Source organism: Lithobates pipiens, unplaced genomic scaffold (assembly GCF_037356315.1).
Source record: "Lithobates pipiens isolate NorthernLeopardFrog02 unplaced genomic scaffold, aLitPip1_a1.2 Scaffold_25, whole genome shotgun sequence".
NCBI classification, from domain to species: domain Eukaryota; kingdom Metazoa; phylum Chordata; class Amphibia; order Anura; family Ranidae; genus Lithobates; species Lithobates pipiens.
The window spans coordinates 168,896,629-168,917,118 of NW_027507787.1; the positions used below are offsets into that span (position 1 = coordinate 168,896,629).

The following is a 20,490-nucleotide window of genomic DNA, read 5'->3' on the forward strand; positions in this document are numbered from 1 at the left end:
TAAAACGTATGCTTTCTCTGGGGGTAATTGAGGTGTCACAGAGTGAATGGTCCAGCCCAATTGTGCTAATCCCAAAGCCCAATGGAACTTGGAGGTTCTGTAACGATTTCAGAAAGTTGAATGAGATCTCCAAGTTCGATGCGTATCCTATGCCCAGGGTAGATGAGTTGATTGAGAAGTTGGGTAACGCCAGGTACATAACCACCCTCGATCTCACAAAGGGCTACTGGCAGATTCCACTTTCTGGTGAGGCTAAAGAGAAAACTGCATTCTCCACCCCTGATGGGCTATTCCAGTATGTAGTGATGCCATTCGGGTTACATGGAGCGCCTGCAACTTTCCAGAGGTTGATGGACTTGATTCTGCGACCACATCGTGATTACTCAGCTGCCTACCTCGATGATGTGGTCATTTTTAGCCCTGATTGGGAAAGTCACCTCTGTAAGGTACAGGCCGTGTTGGATGCCATAAGTGATGCGGGGTTGACCATAAATGCCGAGAAGTGTGCTCTAGCCCTAGAAGAGGCCAAATATCTAGGCTACATTATTGGGAGAGGGTTGATTAAGCCACAGCTAAATAAAATTGAGGCAATACAGAATTGGCCTAGACCCCTGACAAGGAAACAGGTTAGAGCTTTCCTGGGTATTACGGGGTATTACCGTAGATTTGTGCCGAACTTTGCCTCAGTTGCTGCTCCACTAACTGACTTGACAAAGGGCGGAAAGACAGCAATGGTCACGTGGACCCCAGAGGCCGAGAAGGCTTTCCAAAGCCTTAAGTCTGCCTTGTGCCAACCACCTGTCTTAGTTACCCCCGATTTCAGGCGAGAATTTCTGGTCCAGACAGATGCCTCTAACACAGGCTTAGGTGCAGTACTCTCACAAGTAGTGAATGGTGAGGAGCATCCAGTGACGTACTTGAGTAGAAAACTAACCCCGGCCGAGAAAAATTATGCCATTGTGGAGCGAGAATGTTTGGCCGTAAAGTGGGCCCTAGAATCGTTAAAGTATTACTTGCTAGGCAGGAAATTCAAGTTGGTGACAGACCATGCCCCCCTAACATGGATGAAGTTAAACAAGGAGAGAAATGCAAGAGTGACTAGATGGTTTCTCTCCCTACAAAACTTTAATTTCACTGTGGAACACAGGCCAGGGAAATTACAGGCAAATGCTGACGCATTGTCAAGGGTAAGTTGTCTGTGGGGACAAAAGGCTCAGCCCTCCGGTCTGAAAAAGAGGGGGGGGATATGTAGACATGTCACTGGAGAAGTGATCGAGGGGGTGTACATCTCACCTAGGTTGCTACACAGTGTGAGATGGTAAATCCAGGATGGATCAGTTTCTCAGCAGCGATATGCTACTGAGTTGTTATTTAATTTTGCCGGGCCTGGGTTTATATGGAATGGCAGGTAGGTTTGGTAGAGGGACCTGTCATTCCACATCCCCCGATCCAGTTCTGGGTTTGGGATCAGGTGAGCTTTGATCCTAATTAGCCTGGGAAGCTAAAGGCTCTGCAGGGTCTGCAGGTGATTGCTCTCAGCCAGGGAATGAACAATCTGTGTGTTGAAGGAAGCTGCAAGCACAGCCACTGCTGGAGCTAAAACGCACCCTGCGATATCCAGGTGAAAGACGCTGTGTTTGTAAGTGTCAGATAGGTGAGCAGAACCTGTTAGTAAGCGCCCAGCCGGGCTAGGACTTTTATTTTTGTTGTACTTAGAAAGCACGGTGTTGCTGTATATTTTGTTTGCTGGACTGTTTGTACCACGAATAAACGCCAAGATCTGCTTTATAAATTCCAAGTCTGCTGTGAACTGTGTCCAAACACACCCTACCCCGGGAAGATCCCTTACAATATATATATATATATATATATATATATATATATATATATATATATATATATATATATATATATATATACATACATACATATACACACACACTAATATTTATATATATATATATATATATATATCATAAGTTGGTCTCTTCCTCCTTGGGGAATTGTCTTGAATGAACCACCGGCTGGCCGCTGCTAATATATCCCACAGGATGTGTGAACATGGCACCGATGTGCTGAGGTCATGTCCCACCCCCATCGCATCACAGAGATGGATGGAGGGAGGAGAACTCGTCGCATTGCAACCCTGGAACTGAGGCCAGAAAGCCCAGCTCCACCACACATGTTGGACTAACTATAAGATGGACAATGAGGATACCACCAAAGGATCGCATAGGTCTCTATGGGCATGCATTTGTAGGTGTGGCAAAGGCGGGGAAAAATAATGTAACACGCGCTGTGCGCCACGGCAAAAATATTGGCGTGATTTAAACTAAATAGTGGGCGTGGTTTAAAGGGTGTGTTATTAAGCTATGCTAATGGGCGGATCATCTCGACTGGCCATGCCCCCCCTCTGACCAATCCGGGGGCCAGGACAAAAGCCAATTTTCGGGACAAATGTTGAGACAATAAAAAATTGGAATAGAGGTCGGATTTTCTGGGTTGTCCCGGAAAATTCTATTACTATTGGCTATTTTTTTTAAACCACGCCAATATTTTTGCCGTGGCGCACAGTGCGTGTTACATTATTTTTCCCCGCCTTCGCCATCAATTTACACAGCGCTTTACATATACATTGTACATTCACATCAGTCCCTACCCTCAAGGAGCTTACAATCTAAGGTTCCTAACTCACATTCATACTTACTAGGGACAATTTAGACAGGATCCAATTAACCTACCAGCATGTCTTTGGAGTGTGGGAGGAAACCCATGCAGACACAGGGAGAACATGCAAACTCCAGGCAGGTAGTGTCATGGTTGGGATTCGAACCAGCGACCCTTCGTACCGCTAGGCAAGAGTGCTACCCACTACACCACTGTGGGTGGTGCCAATACTTGCCAATACTATTGGCAAGTATGCCTTGTAGTTCTACAGCCACGGACATCGTGCTCAGGAGAGTGTACTTAATGGTGCTCTCCTCCAGAGAATAACAGGCCATTAGAAGGAGCTGTGAGCTCAGAGCGTGTAGCCTCTCAATTTACACAGACAGTCCTGATCCCTTCCTCCCGCTCCATGCTAGTGACGTCATTTCTGATTCTGCAGTTCAAGCTGGTCAGCGTGGAGCCAACCACTTCCTGGCTCTCTCTGAAGCACAGCTATTCAGTACAACAACCAACCTGACTCCTTCCCAGCGATCTGGATGGTGTGTGGAGCTCGTGGGACGCATCAGGACTGCATACATATGAAGAGCATGACTTTCACTTATATCTTGTAAGCGCTTTTAATTTTGTGCAATAAATTGACTTGACTCAATCCTATTGTGACTTTTTCGACTGCCCAACTATATATACACTATTCCAATCCAAGAGCTTTACCTTCTGGAGGGCCAATAACCCAATTTACCTCCTGCATTCTTTATTAAGGTGGTGGTATCACGGCTTGAATGTTGCAACGGTGACAGACGTTCACTGTTCACACTGTTTTTTTTTTTTAAATATTTATGAAAAGGATCTTAATTTGCACATTGATTTCGCACATTATTTTTTATTTTTTATTAGCACTTGGGCTTTTGTGTAGTTATCTCCTAATAGGGAAAATTGCATGGACACTTTCAACATTTAGCGCTGCTCTTATGATCTTAATTAAGTTAGTTAATCTTATAAATGTAGTTTTCATCTTTTTATGAATTAAATAAAGCAAGAAGAGCTATGTTTCAGAATGAAAATTAAATGTCATTTTGACTGAAAATGGAGACAGGCTATGGTAGCCAGCACCTGAGTCATCCATGCAGTTTCTTGCCCATTTTATCCACAACTACTAAAAAAGTTCTATTGATCCCTTTCATTGTGATACCCGTTGGAATCAATATGTACCTCTGCCTTCTTAGACGTCACCAGCAGGTGAAGAACTGAACACGAGGACCCCCAGGAGTCGATCTCAGTGAGGTCGTAGAGCGCGTAAGTCTTTGGGCCCAACGTTTTAACAGTTCGGACTCTTTTTTTTAAAAGATGCTGAAAGATCTAGAGAAAAGCAGATAAACAGTGTCTTATTTATTTATTTTAACAAGAAATGCCTAAAATATGAAAACTGATTCAGTAATTACTTAACCTCAGAACAGTAATGCCGCGTACACACGATCGGAATTCTCGTCGGAAAAGGCTCTGATGGTTTTCCGGACGGAATTCCGATGGAATTCGGCTCAAGCTGTCTTGCCTACACACGGTCACACCAGATTCTGATCGTTTATAACACGGTGATGTACGACGGGACTAGAAAAAGGAAGTTCAATAGCCAGTAGCCAATAGCTTCTGTCTCGTAGTTGAATCTGAGCATGCGTGATTTTTGGCGTGTTAGAAATTGCATACACACGATTGCAATTTCCAGTAGAAAGTTTTCCTGTCGGGAAAATTGAGAACATGCTATCAATTTTTGCTGGCAAAATTTGGACAGCTAAATTCCGATGGAGCATACACACAGTTGCATTTTCCGATAAAAAGCTCTCATCTGTCTTTTTCTGGCCAGAATTCCGATTGTGTGTACGCGGCATTAGTCTAGTGCAGAGGTCTCCAAACTGTAGCCCAGAGGCGAGATGTGGCCCCCTGCTTGTCTTTGTACGGTCCTTGGGGCACTATTCCTCCCACTTATACAATACACTATTCTGACATCAACAATGAAGGGGGAAGTAGAGCCAAACTAGCTGTGGTTGTACTTCTCCTTTAAATAACAACCAGTTTCAATGAGATACAAATAAAGAGGGCCTCTATCAAACCAAGGCATGACTATAGACATGGGGGACCAGGCAACTGCTCTGGGGTCCAATACGATAAATTTACATATAGTTGGTGAACCCGTGTATCATTGCTAGTTATTCTGTATCAAGAGAGAAATGTCCATTAAGACGGAGATAATAGGGACAAGGGGGCCCTTTTATTTAGGACCCGAGCTATGAGTAAAACCCATGTAAGATGGGGCCCAATAGAACTGACCCTGCAACAAGGAGAACTGAAGACAAAGTATGAAATGCCTGACTGTGGACCTTAGATACCCATAAATATACATATACAGGACTGTAAATGTTCTGTTTGTGTCTGCTGCCAGTACTCTTGCTGAACAATTGCTGAGATTAAATCAATTAAATAAAAAAGCACCTATTGGATGCATTATGTTCCATGCCTCATTATGGATCTCAGATGCCCATAAACTCACACTAATATAAGACTTAACCAAGCAAAATCACTTTGCTACATTAGCAGGCAAGAAGCACAGCAAGGGTATCTGCTCAGCTATCACACCAACCCCCAAGCAGATGCATAGCTAAAATCTCTATACAGAGACCAATTTTTATTATTTACATTCGGATTTTCCAAAGATATCAGAAAGAAACTTTTTAAATGCCTGTATATCCTCTATAACAGTATTCTGGTATTATGTGTTATTTTCAAAATAAATGCGAGCTTAAGATTTTGAGTTCTGTAAACACAACTGTCTCAACAGAGCAGCTAGGAATAGACAGGTAAATGTGAGAGAAAGTGCCCGGTGCACCACCTGCTAGATTAAAATGTAAGTATTTGGATGCAGTAATCTATAATTAATCTAAACAAAAACCTTTTCAAATCATATTTTTTAGACCTCAATATAAATAAATGAACAACATTAAAGAAAAAAAAAACATTACACATTTCTATAAAAATGGTTTGGAAAAAGCGCTCACAGTGACGTTGCCTTCAGCTGCCGCCATCTTGAATGGTGTCAGGCCTTCATTGTTCAGGATTTGGTCCAAACCGAGGCCTTTCTGCTTAGTGTCAAAAGACATGATGAGATCGTATATCTGACAGGAGAGGGTCTTATTGTGCTGCAGGGTCAGAATGTGCAGCACAGTGTTCCCTGTAATAAACAAATTGAAAGTGACCAGTAAGGAGGACTTATCTCCTGTCCACATAAAGTTATATGGTAATCAGATAAGGGTTTTAGACCCATGTGTCCAGGGTTAACATTTGAAAATGACCTAGTGCCTGTTCTTGGATGTTCTTCATATAAACTCATCTGCCACTTTATTAGGTATACCTTACTAGTACCGGGTTGGACCCCTTTTTGCCTTCAGAACTGCCTTCATTCTTTGTGGCATAGATCCAACAAGGAGTTGGAAACACTCCTAAGAGATTTTGGTCCATAGTGACATGATAGCATCACACAATTGCTACAGATTTGTCAGCTGCACATCCATAATGCAAATCTTCCATTCCACCACATTCCAGAGGTCCTGTATTGGATTGAGATCTGGTGACTGTGGAGGCCATTGGAGTACAGTGATTTCATTGTCATGTTCAAGAAACCAGTGGTGAGATGATTTGAGCTTTGTGACATGGTGCATTATCCTGCTGGAAAATGGGTACACTGTAGTCATAAATGGATGGACATGGTCAGCAACAATACTCGGATAGGCCATGGCTTTTAATGACGCTCAATAGGTGCTAAGCGGGCCAAAGTGTACCAAGAAAATATCCCCCACCATATTACACCACCAGCCTGAATTGTTGATACAAGGCAGGATGGATCGATGCTTTCATGTTGTCTACACCTACTTCTGACCCTACCATCTGAATGTTACAGCTGAAATCAAGACTCATCAGGCCAGGCAACGTTTTTCCAATCTTCTATTGGCCAATTTTGGTGAGCCTGTGCGAATTGTAACCTCAGTTTCCTGTTCTTAGCTGAAAGGAGTGGCACCCGGTGTGGTCTTCTGTTGCTGTAGCCCATCTGCTTCAAGGATTGATGTGTTGTGCATTCAGAGATGGTATTCTGCATACCTTGGTTGTAACATGTGATTATTGAGTTACTGTTGCCTTTCTATCATCTCAAACCAGTCTGCTCATTCTTCTCTGACCTATGACTTCAACAAGGCATTTTCCCCCACACAACTGCCGCTCGCTGGATATTTTCTCTCTTTTTCAGAGGATTCTCTGTAAACCCGAGAGATGGCTGTGCATGAAAATCCCAGTAGGTCAGCAGACAAACATGCCATTTTAAAAGTCACTTAAATCCCCTTTCTTCCCCATTCTTATGCTCGGTTTGAACTTCCGCACGTTGTCTTCACCACAATTAGATACCCAAATGCATTGAGTTGCTGCTAGGGATGAGCCGAACACCCCCCGGTTCGGTTCGCACCAGAACTTTCGAACGGACCCCACGTTCGTTACGAACGTTAGAACCCCATTGAAGTCTATGGGACTCGAACGTTCGAAATGGAAAGTGCTAATTTTAACGGCTAATATGCAAGATACTGTCCTAAAAAGGGTTTAGAGACCTGGCTCCTGCCCCAGGGGACATGGGTCAATGCAAAAAAAAGTTTTAAAAACGGCCGTTTGTGCGGGAGCACTGATTTTAATGACGATTAAAGTGAAAAAAAAAGTGAAATATTCCTTTAAATATGGTGCCTGTGGGGTGTCTGTAGTATGCCTGTGAAGTGCCACGTGTTTCCCGTGTTTAGAACAGTCCCTGCACAAAATGACATTTAACGGAAATAACACCATTTAAAACTGCTTGCGGTTTTAATGTTATATCTGGTTCCTGCAATATGGTTGAAAATCATTGAGAAAAATGGCATGGGTAGCCCTCCCTGCCCATTACCAGCCTATTTGGGTCTTGTACGCATATTAAGGGGAACCCTGTACCCATATTAAAAAAAGGAAATGCGTGTGGCCCCCAGGCCCTATATACTCAGAACAGCAGTATACAGGCGGTGCAAACAAGACAGGGACTGTGTAGGTTTGTTGTGTTAAGTTGAATCTGTTTGTAATTTTCAACTGGTACATTTTTAAAGTGTAGCTCCAGTCAAAAAAACTATTTTTAAGCTTTTTGGAAAACATAGGGAAGGGTTATCACCCCTGTATAATTTGTTTTGTCGTCCATCTTTTTTCATCTCACTTGCTGCTGTCTCCTTGCGTTTGCAAGTAGGAGATGTTTGTAAGTTGGATGTTTGAAAGTAGGGGCCTGCCCTATATGCTCTGCAGAAATGGCGGAACAAGGTGTTGGTTTTGCCACAACATTGTAAGCCCTCAAAGTGACTCTTGGTGGGCGCTGGAGCGCCCTGCTGTGAATGATTATATCAAGAATTGTAATTACATGCCATTGTTGAACAGTGGTAGAAAAATTGACCTTTGGTGGTTGTGGTCCTCACCGTTACTCTGGGTGGGCACAGGAAGGGGCCCTCCTGTGAAATATTATATCAAGAATTGTAATTACAGGTCCCTGTTAAACAGGGGCAGAAAAATTTGGCCTTAGGCACTGCTGCTGGTGCCACCACACTGCAACCTTTTCCATATACTCTAGTTTTTTTGCTGGAATTAGCCCTGCTGCAAAGCATTGCATCAAAAATTGTACTTAAACGCCCCTGTTAAACAGGGGCAGAAAAATTGGGCCTTAGGCACTGGTGCTGGTGCCACCACACTGCAACCTCTGCCATATACTCTAGTTTTATTGCAGGAATTAGCCCTGCTGCAAAGCATTGCATCAAAAATTGTACTTAAACGCCCCTGTTAAACAGGGGCAGAAAAATTGGGCCTTAGGCACTGCTGCTGGTGCCACCACACTGCAACCTCTGCCATATACTCTAGTTTTATTGCAGGAATTAGCCCTGCTGCAAAGCATTGCATCAAAAATTGTAATTAAACGCCCCTGTTAAACAGGGGCAGAAAAATTGGGCCTTAGGCACTGGTGCTGGTGCCACCACACTGCAACCTCTGCCATATACTCTAGTTTTATTGCAGGAATTAGCCCTGCTGCAAAGCATTGCATCAAAAATTGTAATTAAACGCCCCTGTTAAACAGGGGCAGAAAAATTGGGCTGCTGGCATCACCCAGAACCAAAAATGTTCTTCCAACATATCAGCGGAGGAGGAAGAGGATAGACAATCAACATAACAGGACAGTCACTCAGCATCAGCATAGGCCAGGGGTGTCCAAACTTTTTTCAAAGAGGGCCGGATTTGATGAAGTGAACATGCGCGAGGGCCGACCATTTTGCCTGACATTCTTTGAATCGTTAAAATTCGGTCTAAGTGTGTTCGTTCGAGCTCTAATACACTGCCCAACAAGAATTCTCTTGCCTTTGTGGCTGTGTGTGGGAAGAAATGAGCTTGGGCGTATTTGTACATACTGTATTAATTGGCGTATAACACACACCTTCACTTTAAGAGGGAAGTTTCAGGAAAAAAAAAAGTTTAAATAAAGAACTGTGAAGCAAAATAATGGTCAGTGCCCACCAATGCAGCCTAATCAGTGCACATCTGCAGACCCACCTTTGCCAGGAACACACCCACCACAGCCAGGAATGCCCCCACCATAGCCAGGAATGCCGCCCCATAGCCAGGAATGCCCCCCCATAGCCAGGAATGCAGCACCATTGCCAGGGACACAGCACCATTGCCAGGGACACAGCACCATTGCCAGGGACGCAGCACCATTGCCAGGGACGCAGCACCATTGCCAGGGACGCAGCACCATTGCCAGGAATGCCTCCCCAAATGCCTCACCATTGCCAGGAATGACTCACCATTGCCAGGGACACAGCACCATTGCCAGGGACGCAGCACCATTGCCAGGGACGCAGCACCATTGCCAGGGACGCAGCACCATTGCCAGGGACGCAGCACCATTGCCAGGGACGCAGCACCATTGCCTGGGATGCAGCACCATTGCCAGGAATGCCTCCCCAAATGCCTCACCATTGCCAGGAATGCCTCCCCAAATGCCTCACCATTGCCAGGAATGCAGCACCATTGCCAGGAATGACTCACCATTGCCAGGAATGACTCACCATTGCCAGGAACGCAGCACCATTGCCAGGAACGCAGCACCATTGCCAGGAACACAGCACCATTGCCAGGAATGACTCACCATTGCCAGGAATGACTCACCATTGCCAGGAACGCAGCACCATTGCCAGGAACGCAGCACCATTGCCAGGAACGCAGCACCATTGCCTGGGATGCAGCACCATTGCCAGGAATGCCTCCCCAAATGCCTCACCATTGCCAGGAATGCCTCCCCAAATGCCTCACCATTGCCAGGAATGCAGCACCATTGCCAGGAATGACTCACCATTGCCAGGAATGACTCACCATTGCCAGGAATGACTCACCATTGCCAGGAACGCAGCACCATTGCCAGGAACGCAGCACCATTGCCAGGAACGCAGCACCATTGCCAGGAACGCAGCACCATTGCCAGGAACACAGCACCATTGCCAGGAATGCACTGACGAGCGCCAAAGGAGAATCTCCTGTTTACACGGCGGCTTCTTTAATAGAAAGTCCCGCCTCCTTTGATGGACAGAAAAGTCGTCCAATGGCAGTGCAGGAGAAGGACTTCCTATTACAGAGGCCGCCCGTAAACAGGAAATTCTCCTGTGTACGGCGCTCGGTCCTGTCCTCCCTGTACCTTCCGAAGCATATATATCAGGGGTAATGAATTAAAATTAAAGGAGGTCCGGTCGCCAAAATTTTCTTTGGGCCGAGGTCCGAATCTCAAGTCTGTGCTACGACTCAGAAATATTGTAGTAACTGTATATCTATCAAAAACATGAGAAATGTACAATTTCCTTAGCATTTCAACAATATTTATTGTCAAGTTACATCTGGTGATCCCAGATCAAGTTAAATCTGGTGTCCCCATCACAGTGCCCCTTTACATCAGGTGTCCCCATCACAGTGCCCCTTTACATCAGGTGTCCCCATCACAGTGCCCCTTTACATCAGGTGTCCCCATCACAGTGCCCCTTTACATCAGGTGTCCCCATCGCAGTGCTTCTTTAAATCAGGTGTCCCCATCAGTGCCCATTTACATCAGGTGTCCCCATCACAGTGCCCCTTTACATCAGGTGTCCCCATCACAGTGCCCCTTTAAATCAGGTGTCCCCATCACAGTGCCCCTTTACATCAGGTGTCCCCATCACAGTGCTTCTTTAAATCAGGTGTCCCCATCACAGTGCCCCTTTACATCAGGTGTCCCCATCACAGTGCCCCTTTACATCAGGTGTCCCCATCACAGTGCCCCTTTAAATCAGGTGTCCCCATCACAGTGCCCCTTTAAATCAGGTGTCCCCATCACAGTGCCCCTTTAAATCTGGTGTCCCCATCACAGTGCCCCTTTACATCAGGTGTCCCCATCACAGTGCCCCTTTACATCAGGTGTCCCCATCACAGTGCCCCTTTACATCAGGTGTCCCCATCACAGTGCCCCTTAACATAAAATAAGTGTCATGTTGATGGGCACATTTTATATTAAGGGGCACTCTGATGGACACAACAAAACATGCCCCTTAACTTAAAATTTGCCCATCAAAGTGCCCCTTTTAATATAAAATGTACCTATCAGTGTTGCTCTTAAAATAAAATCTGCCCATCAGCGTGCCCCTTAACATGAAATAAGGGTCACACTGATGGGCACCTATTATGTTAGGAGGCATTCTGATGGACAATTTTTATTTTAAGGGGCATGCTGATGAGTATATTTTTAATGTGCACATCGATGGGCATATTTTGTAGGGCACATTTTGTTGTACCCATCAGCGTGCCCCTTAACAAAATATGCCCATCGATGTGCATATTAAAAATATACCCATCAGCGTGCCCCGTAAAATAAAATTTGCCCATCGGATTACCCCTTAACATAAAAGGTGCCCATCAGCGTGACCCTCATTTTATGTTAAGGGGCACGTTGATGGGAAAATTTTATGTTAAAGGGCACTCTGATGGGCACATTTTATTTTAAGGGACACGCTGATGGGTATATTTTTAATGTGCACATCAATGGGCATATTTTGTTAAGGGGCACCTTAACAAAACATGCCCATCAGTGTGCACATAAAAAATATATCCATCAGCGTGCCCCTTAAAATAAAATGTGCCCATCAGAGTGCCCTTTAACATAAAATTTTCCCATCAGCGTGCCCTTTACAAAAAAAAGCCCCTTAAAATATGCCCAACAGTGTGCACAACACTGATCACTAATAGATAACTAATGTGCCCACATACCTTAACTGCAGGAGTGTGGGCACAACTGAAGCTGCCTCTCGATGAGATCCAGGACCCGGGAACCGCGGGCAGCAGGGGGGCGGGGCGCGCACGTGACGTCACACCCCTACTGCCCGTGTCTCTTCAGCTCCGAGAGACGCGGCCAGGAGCAGGGGGCGGGCGCATGCGCGCAGCGTCACTGGTTTGCTGGGACCGCGGGTGTCGCTTGCTACACTGGCGGCATGGCGGTCCGGGCAGAAGCGCTGCTCTGTCCGGACTCGGACCGCGGGCCGCCATTTAGTGACGGCTGATATATATCTTTTGTGGCCCCGGCGCTGGGAGATCCTCGGGGGGCCACAAAGGATATGTATGTCCAAATAACCAGGCGGGCCGTTCAAAACCGGGCCGCGGGCCGCAATTGGCCCGCGGGCCGGACTTTGGACATGCCTGGCATAGGCAGTCTTGAAGGGATGTGGTATTTCAAAAAAAATTATTCGGTTACATCAGCTTCAGGTGCTTGGTAGCTGTGGGTGATCCAAGACTGATTCATCTTGATGAAGGTCAGTCGATCAACTGATTCGGTGGACAGGCGCACCCTGTGATCGGTAACAAAGCCACCAGCAGCACTGAAGGTGCGTTCCGAAAGAACACTGGATGCAGGACAGGCCAGTAGCTCAATTGCATACTGTGCAAGCTCTGGCCAGTGATCCATCCTCAAGACCCAGTAAGCCAGAGGATTTTCGGTGGGAAAGGTGTCCAAGTCTGACCTTGCCCCTAGGTATTCCTGCACCATGTAAATCAGACGCTGGCGATGGGTGCTGGAACCAATCATACCTTGGGGCTGCGGACTAAAAAATTGTCTGAAAGCATCAGTCAGACGGCCACCTTCTCCACCGCTCCTTCTGACCGATGCCTCAGCAACATGTTGTCCAGGACCAGGAGTTTGTAACCTCCCAGTCTCTGGGAACGCGTTGCACAGAGCTTTCTGCAAGGCCTCCCGGAGATGTCTCATCCTCTGCTCCCTCTGCGATGGCAAGATAAGGTCGGCAACCTTACCCTTGTACCGTGGATCAAGGAGAGTGGCCAGCCAGTAATGGTCCCTCTCCTTGATCCGAAGAATACGAGGATCCTTCCGCAGGCTTTGCAGGATCAGGGAGGCCATGCAGCGTAGGTTAGCTGAGGCATTCGGTCCGGAGTCCTCTGGGTCACTAAGGACAACATGATCCGCAGCTACCTCCTCCCAGCCACGTACAAGTCCACGTGTTTCTTGGGACTGTAAATCATCCCTATAAGACTGCTGCTGCTGCTGCTGCTGCTAATGCTGAGTGCCAGCCTCCACCTCCATGCTGACACAATCATCCTCCTCCTCCTCTTCCTCATCCTCTTCCTGTGTGATGGGTGGCACAGCAGGAACACTGTCTGGATAAAGGGGGCCTTGAGAGGCAAGGAAGTCCTCCTCTTCCTGCCTCTGTTCTGCCTCAAGTACCCTGTCCATTATTCCACGCAGCGTATGCTCCAAGAGGTGGACAAGAGGTACAGTGTCACTGATGCATGCACTGTCACTGCTCACCATCCATGTGGCCTCCTCAAACGGTGACAGGACAGTGCATGCATCCCTGATCATGCCCCACTGGCGTGGTGAGAAAAAACCAAGCTCCCCTGACCCTGTCCTGGTGCCGTAGTCGCACAGGTACTCATTGATGGCCCTCTGCTGCGTGTGCAGCCGCTGCAGCATGGCCAATGTTGAGTTCCATCTGGTGGGCATGTCACATATAAGGCGGTTCTTGGGCAGGTTCAACTCCTTTTGGAGCTCAGCCAGCCGAGCACAGGCATTAAATGATCGGCGGAAATGCACACAGACTTTCCTGGCCTGCTTCAGGACATCCTGTAAGCCGGGGTACCTGCCCAAGAACCGCTGCACCACCAGGTTAAGGACGTGAGCTACACAGGGCACATGGGTCAGTTGTCCCTGTCGGAGGGCGGAGAGGAGGTTGGTGCCATTGTCGCAAACCACCATTCCTGGCTTAAGCTGGCGTGGCGTCAACCACCTCTCGGCCTGCCCCTGCAGAGCTGACAAAACATCCGCCCCAGTGTGGCTCCTGTCCCCCAAACAAACCAGCGCAAGCACGGCATGGCATCGTTTTGCCTGCGTACTTGCGTAGCCCCTGCAACGCCTACGGAGCACCGCTGGTTCTGAGGACAGAGCACTGGAAGAGGCCATGGAGGAAGAAGAAGAGGAGGGGGTGGAGGAGAGAGGTGTGTCACAACCAATAGTAGCATTTTGGAGGCGTGGTGGCGGAACAACCTCCAACACTAATGCACCTTGTCCTGCATCCTTCCCAGCAGCCAGAAGAGTGACCCAATGGGCCGTGAAAGACAGGTAACGTCCCTGTCCATGCCTGCTGGACCATGAGTCAGTGGTAATATGCACCTTACCGCTGACCGCCCTGTCCAGCGAGGCAAGGACATTGCCTTCCACATGCCGGTAGAGAGCCGGAATCGCCTTCCGTGAGAAAAAGTGGCGTTTGGGGACCTGCCACTGAGGAACCGCACATTGTACAAACTCACGGAAGGGGGCCGAGTCTACCAACTGAAAAGGCAGCAGTTGAAGTGCTAGCAATTTAGCCAAGCTAGCATTCAACCGCTGGGCATGTGGATGGCTGGGAGTAAACTTCTTCCGCCGGTCCAGCAGCTGGGGCAGGGACATTTGCCTGCTATAATCGGACGTGGGTGTACCGCTAGCAGAGTTCCCGGAAGCACTTGGCTGTGACACACCTAGTTCTACACCTTCATTCCTCTCAGAGCAGGTTTCAGAGAGGACTGAAGGTCTAGTGGGGTTGGAGATGCCAGCTGATGAGGAGCAAGGAGAGGTCCGCTTTGTTCTTTGGTGTGGGTCTTTGAGGTACGCTTGCCAACGAGCTGCATGGCAGGTCAACATATGTCTGGTCAAGCATGTGGTGCCCAAGCGGCTGATGTTTTGGCCACGTGAGATACGCTTGAGACATATGTTGCAAATAGCAGCGGTGCGATCTGATGCACTCGTCTCAAAAAAGGCCCACACCAAAGAACTTTTAGAATAACGTGCAGAGGCAGCGCCCTGCACAGGCGGAGCTCTGCGGTGTGATTCAGTCGGTGTGCTGCCCCTAAGCTGGCCCCCGGAGGGCATCCTGCCTCGTTGGACATGTGCCTCCTCCTCCTCCTCCTCCTCCCTCCTTCCAGGCACCCACGTGGAGTCAGTGCCCTCATCATCCCCTCCCTCTTCATCGCTGTAGCAAACCTGGCAGTATGCTGCAGCTTGTGGAACATGACTGCCAGATTGCTGTCCTTCTTGAGCATCCCCTCTCTCTGCGCTCACGCTACTGCCTTCCTCTAGCTGAGTGTCATCATCAGAGCCCACCAAACACTGGGCATCCTCCTGGAGCATGTACCCAACACTGTGCTCAAAGAGTTCAGGAGACTCCTCAGGAGGACGTGGTGGGTCTAGGGAAGGAGTCACTGATGATGACATTGAGAGGAGGGAAGACGATGCGTTGGCAGCTGCTTTGCGACTACCCTGAGACTGGGTGAGAGAGGATGAGGAGGATGAAGAGGGCTTGGTCATCCACTCTACCAAGTCGTTGGCATGTTGCGGTTCAACATGTCCAGCTGCCGAAAAGAAGGACAAGCATGTCCCATGGCCACGTGCTGATGACAATGCACTGCGTCCACGACCAGCACTGTTGTCTCTAGACACAGAGCCTGCTTGCCCTCTTTTATCGGCTCGCGCCTGTCTGTCTCTCCTTGCTGGCCTTCCAGACATGGTAATGGCCTGAAGGGAGTTGGGTAAAACAGCAGTTGGGTAGTTTATATTGTGCTGGAGGCACACACAACTTCCAATAACTCCTGCAGATGGCAATTGGTCTCAAATAGAGAACAGCTATGTAGGTGGATTATAGCGGTATGTACTGGGTACAGAGCACGCAGACAGCACGCACTATCTCCTAACACTACTGACTGCAAGCTCTATTATTAAAGATATATAAATATAGTGAAGTGAATAGTGAATATAGTGGTGTATACTGCGGTCACTACTGACTGCAAGCTCTATTATTAATGATAGATCACTAGCTATATAGGTTAGGTGAATATCGCGGTGTATACTGCGGTCAGGGCACGCAGACAATAACCAGAAAACAGCAGAGATAAAGGGGTATATACAGATGTATACTGTGCTGTGCTGGAGGCACACACAACTTCCAATAACTCCTGCAGATGGCAATTGGGCTCAAATAGAGAACAGCTATGTAGGTGGATTATAGCGGTATGTACTGGGTACAGAGCACGCAGACAGCACGCACTATCTCCTAACACTACTGACTGCAAGCTCTATTATTAAAGATATATAAATATAGTGAAGTGAATAGTGAATATAGTGGTGTATACTGCGGTCAGGGCACAAACAATAACCACTACACAACAGCAAGATAGGAAATCAGCCAAAAACGATCGGTGTGTACTGTGTTGAAGGTACACAGAACACCCACTGCTTCAGATGCTAACACATTACACGAGGCCGCCTCAATGGCGGCCTTATATAGTGTGGGGCGTGCACTACACAGCCTCAGCTATGATTGGCCACAGGCATCCTGCCTGTGGCCAATCATGGCTCTCCTCGCTGCTGGCGCTGCGATTGGCCAAGCATGCGGGGTCACAGTGCATGCTTGGCCAATCATGAGCCAGCAATGCACTGCGCCATCGCAGTGCATTGTGGGCCGTGAGCGCCATGCAAATTTTGACGCGAACGGATTAAGTGTTCGGATTTCGCCGAACGGACGAACAGCCAATGTTCGAGTCGAACGTACGTTCGACTCGAACACGAAGCTCATCCCTAGTTGCTGCCATGTGATTGGCTGATTGGCAATTTGTGTTACCAAGCAGTTGAACAAGTATACCTAATAAAGTGGCCGGTGAGTGTATTTTAATTAAATATAAACCTTGCACTAGATAATGTTGGGATAGGACTGCTGCAACTAAATCCTGAATATTGGATTAAAAACACAATAGAAAAAAAGTGCGCTATCACTTTAAATCTAATAACCAAATCAGTGCAACAAAATATTATAAATCTAAAATTACATACAAATAAATACATAAAATGTATGTGCATGAACATACTAAATAAACATTCAAAGTGTATAATGATAATATGAAAACAAATTCCAACAATAGTAAATTCAAATTAAATCATGATGTGCTTCAAAAGTACTCAGGGCTCCAAAATAGAGTGCTCCTCAAAAGAGTATAGTTGGTCTCTTACCAGACAGGAGAGATCTCAATTATAGAGATCAAACAGCATTAACAACTCTCCTGGATAGCTGACGCTCTCACCATCAGGCATCCAGTTAACTTAGTGACCCCGTCATTAAGATATAGCTACAGTGTCCCCACTGCTGGATGCCTGGTATCTTACTTCACATCCATACAATCTGGGGAGCCTTGCTTTTTCTTTTTACCCTTGACAGAAGTTTTTTTGTCTATCCAGTCACACAGTTGGTCATATAGGTATGTTAAAAAAGGAGTCTTACTATGTGCTATAACCCAAAAGTCTGACCAGATAAAGCGTGGAGTACAAGTAGTGAAGTACATGCTGCCCCAACATGTGTTCGCTGATCTTCCCTAACCAGAAAAGACCCCCTGAGCTTCCTAGTGCTCCTGGATTTCCGAGAAGATTCTGATTGGACCCTGATTCTTCCTAGTGTCCATGGTTTCCCCAAAAAGATTCAGAGTAACCCCCAGGGCTTTCTTGTGTGTGTCCCTGAATTTCTGAGAGGATTCTGACAGTCTCCCAAGACTCCTAGTGTCTCTGGATCTCTAAGAAGAATCTGAGTAACTCTCAGAGCTTTCTTGTGTCCCTGAATTTCTGAGAGGATTCTGAGTACCTCCCAAGACTCCTAGTGTCTCTGGATCTGGAAGCCCTTGTACACACGGTCGGACATTGAATGAATGAATGAATGAAATACTTGTATAGCGCACAATGCGAACTGAATCGCCTCTAGACATTCCAATGAAAAATGTCCGATCGGACCTTGTTGTCGGATAATCTGACTGTGTGTGGGCTCCATCGGACTGTTTCCATCGGAATATATGACGGACAAAGTTTTATAGCTGGGCTATAAAACTTTCCGACAAAATGATCCGATTGGACTTTGTCCGATTGTGTGTAGAGAATTCCGATCGGACAAAGTGCCACGCATGCTCAGATCAAATTTCTAGACCAAAGCTATTGGCTACTAGCCTGAACGTAGTCCCGTCGTAACGAAATAACATCATCACGTTCTGAACGATCGGATTTTCCGACAACTTTGTCCGACTGTGTGTATGCAACAGTTTCAGACAAAATCCGTTGGACAAAATCCAACGGATTTAGTTGTCAGAATGTCCGACCGTGTGTACAAGGGCTAAGAAGATTCTGAGTAAACCCCAGAGCTTTCTTGTGTCCCTGAATTTCTGAGAGGATTCTGAGTGGCTCCCAAGACTCCTAGTGTCTCTGGCTTTCTGAGAGATTCCTAGTCACCCCAGGATTCTTAGTGATCCTGTAGCTAGCCCCCCACCCCCATTCCTCGTGGCTTCTTAGATGTCTTCATGGGCCTTCTCTTGGGATCTCTGTATCCCCAGTGTTATCCAGCCTATCCCAAGTATCTCTCTGTGAGTTCCTGCCTGCATGCTGTATCATTGCACCTGTTGTATCGGGATGATTGAGCATGATCCCCTCTACATCGCGGGGCACTTTTTTTTTTTTTTTTAATGAATGAACTGTGCTTGCTTCTAATTACCCTTTAAATTTGTTCTGCAAAAGCATACTCATTACAGGGATGTTCTATTGGGTTGAGTTCAGGACCCCATAAGGACATTGATGAGCAAGTTTGGGGGGGGGGGGGGGATTTGACTGCCTTGCACAGCATCCTGGCCTCAACCCGATAGAACGCTTTTGGGATGAATTAGAGCGGAGACTGCGAGCCAGGCCTTCTCATCCACATCAGTGCTTGAACTCACGAATGCGCTTCTGGAAGAATGGTCAAACATTCCCATAGACACACTCCTAAACCTTGTGGACAGCCTTCCCAGAAGAACTCAAGCTGTTATCGCTGCAAAGGGTGGGCCAATTCAATATTGAACACCACACACTAATGCCGTGTGCACACGACCGGACTTTGACAGCAAAGGCCCGACAGAATGAATCCATCGGACAATTCGATCATGTGTGGGCTCCATCGGACCTTTGCTGTCCTTAAATCTGACAGACTTTAGAAATAGAGCATGTTTCCAATTTTCTGCCGGACCCAGTTCCTATGGAGAAATCTGTTCCTCAGTATGCTAGTCCGACGGACGAAAACCGATGCTAGGGCAGCTATTGGCTACTGGCTATGCACTTCCTTATTTTAGTCTGGTCGTACGTCATCACGTTCGAATCCATCAGACTTTGGTGTGATTGTGTGTGGCCAAGTCTGTTCATTCGGGAAGTCCATCAGAACTCCGCCGAAAGACCGTCAGGCCTAGTCTGCCAGAAAGTCTGGTCGTGTGTACGCAGCATAAGACTGGGATACCACTAAAGTTCATGTGCGTGTAAAGGCAGGTGTCACAATACTTTTGACAATATAATATATACAGTATCTCACAAAAGTGAGTACACCCCTCACATTTTTGTAAATATTTTATTATATCTTTTCATGTGACAACACTGAAGAAATGACACTTTGTTCAAATGGGGGTTATTTACAAAAGGCAAATCCACTTTGCACTGCAAGTGCATTTGGAAGTGCAGTCGCTCTAAATCTGAGGGGTAGATCTGAAATGAGTGGAAGCTCTGCTGATTTTATCATCCAATCATGTGCAAGCTAAAATGCCATTTTTTATTTTCCTTGCATGTCCCCCTCGGATCTATAGTGACTGCACTTCCAAGTGGACTTGCAGTGCAAAGTGGATTTTCCTTTAGAAAATAACCCCCAAAGTAAATTAGTGAGTGTACAGCTTGTATAACCACTTCAGCCCCGGGCCATTTTGCTGGCTTAAGACCAGACCACTTTTTGCGATTCGGCACTGCATCGCTTTAACTGACAATTGCGCGGTCGTGCGACGTCGCTCCCAAACAAAATTGATGTCCTTTTTTTTCCCACAAATAGAGGTTTCTTTTGGTGGTATTTGATCACCCCTGCGGTTTTAATTTTTTCCGCTATAAACACAAATAGAGCGATAATTTTGAAAAAAACACATTATTTTTTACTTTTTGTTATAATAAATATCCCCCAAAAATATATAAAAAAAAGTTTTTCCCTCAGTTTAGGCCGATACGTATTCTTCGACATATTTTTGTTAAAAAAAAAACGCAATAAGCGATTATTGATTGGTTTGCGCAAAAGTTGTAGCGTTTGCAAAATAGGGGATAGTTTTATGGCATTTTTATTAATAATTTTTTTTTTTACTAGTAATGGCAGCGAT

At 46.5% G+C, this 20,490-nt stretch overlaps 1 protein-coding gene across 1 annotated transcript in view; it reads right to left on the reverse strand.

Annotated features, from left to right (window-relative positions):
- Positions 1 to 20,490, reverse strand: part of LOC143930647 (transient receptor potential cation channel subfamily V member 6-like) — a 95,921-nt gene that overhangs the window by 36,321 nt on the left and 39,110 nt on the right. The window contains exons 7-8 of the mRNA XM_077455141.1: positions 5,715 to 5,887; positions 3,877 to 4,023 (exon numbers count right to left, since the gene is read on the reverse strand). Of these exons, the coding sequence (XP_077311267.1) occupies positions 3,877 to 4,023; positions 5,715 to 5,887 (320 nt within the window). The remainder of the gene's footprint in view (positions 1 to 3,876; positions 4,024 to 5,714; positions 5,888 to 20,490) is intronic.